This window comes from Cariama cristata, unplaced genomic scaffold (genome assembly GCF_000690535.1).
Source record: "Cariama cristata isolate BGI_N322 unplaced genomic scaffold, ASM69053v1 scaffold11856, whole genome shotgun sequence".
NCBI classification, from domain to species: Eukaryota; Metazoa; Chordata; class Aves; order Cariamiformes; family Cariamidae; genus Cariama; species Cariama cristata.
Genome location: NW_009621578.1, coordinates 64899 through 73093, shown reverse-complemented (window position 1 = coordinate 73093; position 8195 = coordinate 64899). Strand labels below are relative to the sequence as shown.

Genomic DNA, 8195 nt, shown 5'->3' with positions numbered 1-8195 from the left:
GCCAATTATAGAAAAATTTCTGACTCTACTTTCAGAATTTCTGTGGTGCCCTGGACCACATCCAGGGCATCAGCTAATCTTCCAGTTGTTGGACTCCACTTTTGGTCATCCTGATTAAAAAACAAACAAACAAAAGAAATCCACAACAACAAGAAGAAAACAGAAAAATACGAATCCCTGAGCAGTTCCTTGTTTTGGTAGTCAGCTGTTTATCGGTTGTGGTATTTGTAATAGAAGCTGTTACTGAATCAGTCCACCACTTGTCTGGACAAGTTTGATCTAGAGAGCTGCAAGTTTTCTTTATGCTGAGGTCGGAGAAGTATTTTCAGTCCCACTGCGTTTCATTTAAACTTTGTTAGATCGCTACTGCGTAGCTAGAAATGTGGTTGGTACTTCCGGGGTTTATCTGCTGATAGTATTGAATAACACGCTGTCATTATTCGGTTTCTTATATTTGAGCAAATGTTTGGAGTTGGTGGGTGTCTTTACTGGATCAGAGAAGGAACTGGGTCCTTTAAAAAAAAAAAGAAAAACCAGCCACCAAAACAACCCCAACAACAAAAATGCCCAACACACACACACACACAAAACCTCACCAGGAAAAGAAAATCCCACAAAAAATAATCCCCACCAACTCTCCCCAAAAACTCTACCCCCAAAAAAACCTCCAACAAATAACCAGATCCCAACCAAAAAACCCAAACCCAACAAAACTGGACATATGATCCAATAATAAGGTTAAAGTCTTCCTGCTAAAATGAGCGATGGTAATGCCCATGTCTTCACTGCATCTGTTTCTTCATTTGAAGGCTCTAATTTTCTTTGCCAGTCTGTAGTGTTGCTACGCACACCAGCTAGTGCAGAGCAGTTACTGTACTTGGGCTAATTCTGATACAGAAGTAAACTTTCCCCTTACAAGGCATGGATAAAGCTTGCCAGCCCCACTCAAGAAGGATGCGTTCAGTGTTTTCTGAAGAGATCGCAGCTTTTAAAAATGTGGAGCAGGTTAGCGGGGTACTGTGTAGGCATTTGAGCCTTGAGTTTCTTTGGTTTTCTTTTCAAATGGGATAAAGAGGTGTGTCAGAAGAAGCTGAAAAAACAAGGGACAGTCCCTGAGGGGAAAACATCAAGTTCAAACACGCTCAGGAGGCTCACATATGCAGTGTTTGTTTTAGCAAATTAGTTCAAGAAATTAGTACACATCTGCAAAGATTTAGATAAGCTGTCTTAAGGTAGGTACTTGATTTTATGTGGTGAAGATGACTTGGTCTTTTCAATAAGGTGAATTCAAGAGGTTCACTAGCTGCTGTTGTAGGTGTTACCTGTTTCTTTATTTTATAATATGTAAACTTGCCCGTGGCATAAATAAACATAAAGATGCTTGTTAATCCTCTTGGATTTCTTGTTGCTATTGTACTTCAGGGAACATTAGTCTTTCTGATAGGACTGAAATGTTCCCAAGTTGTCAGAGCTTGTTCTTTCTCATGAGTAATTGGGTTATCCTGCTGGTAAATTATCAGGATCTCTTAAGTTATTTAGATTGTTTGTCCTTTACAGCTATCGAAAGGCTGTTCCGAAGCTTAATGTTTGAGATCTCTTCAAACTTCCAGCTCCAAGCCTGGTCTTCCATTTGTGTCTGGTTTATATGTTTATTCATGTGTTGTAGTAGTTGTTACTCCTTGAATGCACCCATATAGAGTATTCAGCTACTGTTTTCTTCATTTTACTAGGCGAAACTAGACTTACAGTTTCCTCCTGTAAAATAGGCTTTTTATTGCCTGAATCGTTCTGAGCTGCCCTTCCCCTCCATGCTGCTTACCATCGGAATCCAGTCAGTTCTGAACATGGGTGACTGGGGCTGTTTGCAGAATCCAGATGAGGATTTATTAGCATTTAGTGATTAAAGATTTTTGCTTTAGTGATTCCCGTATTATGCTGTGCTTTTGGCTGTATCTACTCCTGTTATCCTTGTTCTAGCTTTTTTGGGTCTGAGCTTTTTAGTCTGTACAGTTGCTTTTAAGAATCCGCTTGCAGCATGACATCTTTAGTTTTTGTGTTACTATCCAGTAAGGCTTTTATTTTGTAGAATAATTCCTACCTAATGTTTGGCTGAATTTCACAGATTCTCGAAAGAAGGCTTATTTTACACTGCAGAGTTCAGCTTCTCCAAAATAGATGATCCCCATGCTGTTCACATTAAGCATCAGGGAGTTTCCAGCTAGCTTGAATTTCTTTGTGGTGAATTTCTTTTCTAGGAAGATGGATGCCTTTACTTGTTCATCACTTCAGTACCCTTTATTGTACTTTTACAAATGAAAACTGGTCTGCTTTATTACTCATTTTCCTGGCTTATCTCTTCAGACAGCTCCTCCCTGGATGCAGCAGCTGTCTTAAATCATCTGCTCAAGAGGTTTTTTTAGGGAGAGTGGGAGGAAAGAAGGGTTTGCTAATGACCATTCGGAGTTCTGTCATTTGACAATTCATCTCTTCTTGTGTACGTGAACCGTTTTTCCCTGTATCTGTGTGTTTTGCTTTTCTAAGTTGCCAGTTCCTTCTCTATTGAATATTGATGGTTTTGTTCAGTGTAACACGAACTGAGAAGGATTTATCTTTAGATCTTTACATTCTAAAGAGATGACACAGTAGTATGCACACCCTGCTGGGATCAAAAGGTAACAGCATTGCAGCAGCGTTTCTTGATTTATGTATTCTAAGAAACTTCTGGTTTCTGGAGAGCATTTGGTGGCAAACTCCAATGTATGAGACCATTCAAAAACTGTGTAGCTTGGTTGCTATTAGGGTCGCTGTATTTAGTTCTTTCAAAGAACTAACTTTTTTCCTAGAAAATGAGTATTAATGCTTTCTTTAAGCAGCTCAAAGTTTGCTAAAAGCATTAATCTTTGCCATTGTGCATTACTTGGGTGAACTGTTGTTCTAAGAGCAATGTAGAAGGAAAGATGATGTGCAGACAGGCAAAATGAATCATCTTGATGGAGTTGGCCAAGACGCCACTGCAGTGTAAGGTTTTGGTTTGATACGTGGTTGTCTTCGTACATTGTAGGCTATTGGGATGGGAGTTGGAAGTAATTTGGACTAGAGGTCTGTCAACCATCTGACCTTTGCAGCCACAATAATTACTGTTACTGAAATAATGTTACTGAATAATTCCCTGGAGACTCCTCTATCGTATTGTCAATTTTTTAACATTATTCCTCTAGCTCTTAGTCACCCTTCCCAGATAGGACCTAAACCTTCAAGGTGTGAAGACTGTCTCTTCGTAAATCTTTTTTTCTTTATTATATACAGCAAGAGACAGAGGGAAGGGAAAGAATTTCAAGGCCAATTTTTTATTCTCTTTAGGCGTGGTATGCCTAGGGCATGTGTACAAGGGAAAGGGCTGATGCTTTCAGAAACCTTTCAAAGTAATCTATGGCTGCAGAAATGTCAAAATTGGACCTCGATAATGGAAGAAAGTAGCAAAGGCTGTGGGAGAGGATAGGTTTTTCTCTTAAATCTACTCTTGGGATTTAAAGCTCTTACTTCATCTAGGTGATCAAGGTAAAATCTGCCTTCCTTATCATTCTCTTCTCTTTCTAGGTTTCCATGAAGATAAACAACTGAAATGTGGATAACCTGTTTGTAACTTGGTGGTGGTCGTCATCTGGAACCTGCTGGTGTCTCCTCCCAGTAGCTGGTGTAACGTTGGCTGCAGAGAGCCATGAAGGTTGTACCGGAGAAGAATGCTGTCCGCATCCTGTGGGGTAGGGAACGGGGTACCCAAGCCTTGGGTGCGCAGCGGCTCCTGCAGGAGTTGGTGGAGGATAAAACTCGATGGATGAAATGGGAGGGCAAGGTAAGGTTGTGGGATAGAGGTGCATAGCTTGATCTTGGAGTGGGGGAAGGGAGGCAGGGATCTGAAATGAATTGTTTGGTGATTGTACGTTTAATGTGTTACACTTGATATGCTGTCTGGCTCTGTTCAGTTCCTGCAGTGATGTGATACTAGATACGTTCCTGCAACGGGTTCCCCTTCTTGTCTGTGTGGCTTACAGTTAAAGTATGATCATATGACACTTGCAACACTTCCTGCTTTGTTGGCTTTTTCAGAAAGTTGAGTTACCAGACAGTCCACGCTCCACCTTCTTGCTGGCGTTTAGTCCAGACAGGTAATTACCTCCTAGTTCGTTCCCTGTTTCAGCAGTCTCCTTACATTTACAAAAGTGTTGGAGGCTTGTGCCCGTTGAGTTGTCCAGTCCTGAACAGCAGAGTGAAACTTCTGGCTCCTGATATGCATGGATGAAACATGCGCACCTTGGTAATGTCACAGTTTCGAGCATAGTTGGTGTTTAATTTCTGAGGTACCCAAACGATGCATAGTTCTAAGGAAAAAGGATCTGTGCGGCCACCGTGGGATTTCATAAGAAACTTGAGGGAGTAATGGATGTTTTCGCACAACGTACTAGGAGATGTGGCACACCCACTGGGATATTTAGGATTAAAGAACAGAGCAGAACGATGTGTGTATTGGAAGCAGAAATGGAGGTGGGATCTCTTAGTGTGACTTGATTTGTCAGTGGTTGAGATGCTATGGAGAACTGGGAATGTTTATTTGCCCCAAACTGTCACTCAGGAGTTCCTTCTGAGCTGCATGTTCACTCTGACTTTCAAGGTCAAGTTTGTGCTTGCAGATGGGATGAGCTCATGTTTGCATGGACCCTGAAACCTGGCTACAGGAAGCTTTGTGGCCGTTGATGAAACAGTAACTTCTTACCCTTTGAGCTCTGTGTGGGAGAGCTGCTGGGTTAGGTGTGAACAGACCCTGTTGAGATGAAGTTAACCACAGTCTGGTTTTGCAGTACTCTTCTCGTGCTGAAGTTTGTCCTACCTTCTGCATTCCTAGGACTCTAATGGCTTCCACTCATGTGAACCACAACATCTACATCACGGAGGTGAAAACCGGCAAGTGTGTTCATTCCTTGGTTGGACATCGCCGCACTCCCTGGTGTGTCACCTTCCATCCCACCATCCCAGGCCTCATTGCTTCAGGATGCCTAGATGGGGAGGTTAGAATTTGGGATTTACACGTAAGTCTTCCCTGAAAGATAAGCACCTTTGGTATTTGGTGGGTGGTGACTTTTTTTGTCTGAGTTTGTTTCCCACATGGTGCCTGGTAAGAGAGCTCTTTGGAAGCTTTGCTGGGACCTGTCTCTAAAAGTGTAGAATAGATCATAGCAGTCCTCTTCTGTCTGGAGAGCAGATGACAGATTATTTATTCAATCCCGCCAGGTAGGTCGTGCTCCTTAGCCGTACCTGTTTATTTGATTAGAGTGGTAAAGATCACGCTGGAGAACTTTGTGCAAGGTGCCTGTTTAGCTTATGTGAAAGGCGTGCCATTTTTAAATTCCACTGCTTGTATCTGAATGCTTCATTAGAGAAGCTGCTGCTCTGCCAGTTCTACCTAGTCTGGTGATTGGCACCGGAACAAAACACGTATACTTACCTCGTTGCTTTGAAATGCAGCATTTTTATAGGCTGCTTGAGACACACTTACCTACAAAAATATGGTCATTGTTGCAAGCAATGTTATATTCTAGACATGACACATGACCTCGTATGAGAGCTGCTGCTGTTGTTGCCAAGAAAGCCTGTTACTTCCATGCTCTAGGCAGAGTCTTGGAGAGATGGCACATACATGAAAACCTAATGATCTCAAACTTTGTGATAAACTGCTTGTGATTCTTCACTCCTCACTCAGGGTGGAAGTGAGAGCTGGTTCACAGATAGCAACAATGCCATTGCATCGCTTGCTTTTCATCCTACGGCTCAGCTCTTGCTGATTGCAACTGCCAACGAGATACATTTCTGGGACTGGAGTCGTCGGGAGCCTTTTGCAGTGGTGAAAACGGCTAGTGAAATGGAGCGGGTCAGGTGAGTTCCTCTTTCTGGGGGAAGAGAACACTTGTAGGTGAAAAATGGTCAGATTTAGGGAATGTAAGGGGGTTCCTGTGGCACTGAGGCAGCAGAGAGAAGCGTTGCTTGCAGCTCCTTGACTCGACTGGTAGAAAAAGAGTTCTGTGGGCAGCAAAAAAAGCAATTGTAAATAATAGATTGGCTTGGATGTTCACATTTTTAATCAGATGTGTCCAATAAATGCCCAGAATCTACTTCATTTGTAAGCTTAGTAATCGAACTTGTCAGCCATAAGGGTGAGTGAACCCAGAAACTGCTGGAAGACAGTGCTGAGCTATTACTTTAGTGCATTATAGAGGAAACTCCATTGCTGGAAACTTGATGCCTTCTTTTGAGCAATTTAAAATAAGACAATGTAACATTCAAGGGAAGTTAATCTCTCGCTTTGTACCAAATTCGAGTTTGTAATGATACATACATATTCCTTAATTTCCTGGCTATTTCAATTGATACAGCAGTACTTGCTTCCAGCTTTTACCTTCTGTATAGTGTTGCTGTGGGCTACAAAATAGCTGCAGTCTTCAGCTAGATAAGTATGTTTTCTTCTTAATGCATAAACTTTTGGACATCCTTCAGAAGAAGAAGATGGTAATGTAGTGATGTTCTCATTGCAAATGCTTCCTGTGGGGTTTTCTTCCCTACTGTGTCCAGCTTCCTGTGCCAATGTGGAATGTGAACTGATGATTGATACTGTGGCTCTGCTTGTGTTTTAGGCTGGTACGGTTTGATCCCTTGGGACACTACTTGCTCACAGCAATTGTTAACCCTTCTAACCAGCAGGTAAGGGGAATGTTAGTACCTGTATTGACTGGCTAATTACAAGATGCTCTACATACATTCACCCTAGTCTGTTCCTAAGCAGCCTGGTGCTTTTCTGAAAACCTGAAGTCCTTCTAAGCCAAGTTCTGTCTCGCTTTAATTGGTCACGTGAATGTTCTTGTGTTATGTGCAGGGCTATTAAAGAGCTCTCCAAAGTGTGTTTGTTTTGCCCTCGCTGTCTCATTAGTGGTGGGACAGATGTCCCAATGGCCCTGCTCTTTCAGTTCTGTTGTGACATTCTGCTGGATTTGAACCTACGTGAGGTATTAACAATGCTCCCCACAGCTGCTGACCCTCAGATGCCGATGCTTCTGTTTTTATGTGAACAGTGTATTGTCAAAGCTCACTGGGCTGTAGGAAGACATTGTCTGGATCCATAAAATGAACTTTGAAATAATCTCAGCTGGTTTCCTGCAAGTCGAGGCCTCTAGGAAGGGACTTATCGCATCCTTTCATCTGTCTGGGATGGTAGCTGACTTTCTACTGTTTATTTGGAGATATAGGATTTTGCTGTGAGGTGACTGAACTTTGATTGCTTCCTTCTGCAGAGCGATGAGGAAGTGGAAATCTCCGTGGACAGCACAGAGATGCCGCATTATCGCCAGCGCGCTATCCTTCCGTCTCAGCCTGTGAGGCGCACACCCCTCCTCCACAACTTCCTGCATATGTTGTCCTCCCGCTCCTCCGGCATACAGGTGGGAGAGCAAAACAGTGTTCAAGACTCTGCTACCCCATCCCCTCCACCGCCTCCACCACCACCCCCCCCCCCCCCAGCCAGTGAGAACACAAGGGCATCTGTCTATAACAGGCTCCGGGAGCGTGTCAGCTATCCCACAGCAGAGTGCTGCCAGCACCTGGGGATGTTGTGCCTTTGCAGCCGATGCTCTAGTGCAAGACTTCCTTCTTCTCTCTTCCCACACCAGGAGAACGCACCCTCCACGTCTTCTGGGGCCACTGGCACTTCCTTCTCCTCTGTGCAGACAGAGCCTTATCAACCCCCAGAGCAGGCATCCGTAGCGCAGGAGGAGCAGGGGATACTTAACAGGCCCTCTGCTTTCAGCACAGTTCAGAGCAGCACCGCTGGCAACACCCTGCGCAACCTTAGCCTGGGTCCCACGCGGCGGTCCCTCAGCGGGCCCTTGGCAGGCCACCAGTCCCGGTACCAACAGTCTGCGAGAGAGATGGCTTCGGGCTTAGGCGGGTCTGACTGGTCCAGGACAGTGCTGAACATGAGCTCTCGGTCAGAGCTGGAAGCCATGCCTCCCCCTAGGACCAGTGCCTCCTCCGTGAGCTTGCTGTCGGTGCTGAGACAGCAGGAGGGAGGTTCCCAGGCATCGGTCTATACCTCTGCAACAGAAGGGAGAGGCTTTCTGGCCCCAGGAGCCGAGGCGGACAGTGGTAGTAAT

The 8195-nt window shown here is 44.1% G+C and overlaps 1 protein-coding gene across 1 annotated transcript in view; it reads left to right on the top strand.

Annotated features, from left to right (window-relative positions):
• Window positions 1-3592: 3592 nt before the first annotated feature.
• Window positions 3593-8195, top strand: part of LOC104163123 (activating molecule in BECN1-regulated autophagy protein 1-like) — a gene marked incomplete at its 3' end in the record, with an annotated part of 44890 nt that continues 40287 nt past the window's right edge. The window contains 7 exon segments of the mRNA XM_009702020.1: window positions 3593-3853; window positions 4108-4166; window positions 4901-5084; window positions 5756-5928; window positions 6684-6750; window positions 7338-7484; window positions 7770-8195. The exon segment at window positions 7770-8195 is cut by the window's right edge and continues 555 nt beyond it. Of these exon segments, the coding sequence (XP_009700322.1) occupies window positions 3719-3853; window positions 4108-4166; window positions 4901-5084; window positions 5756-5928; window positions 6684-6750; window positions 7338-7484; window positions 7770-8195 (1191 nt within the window).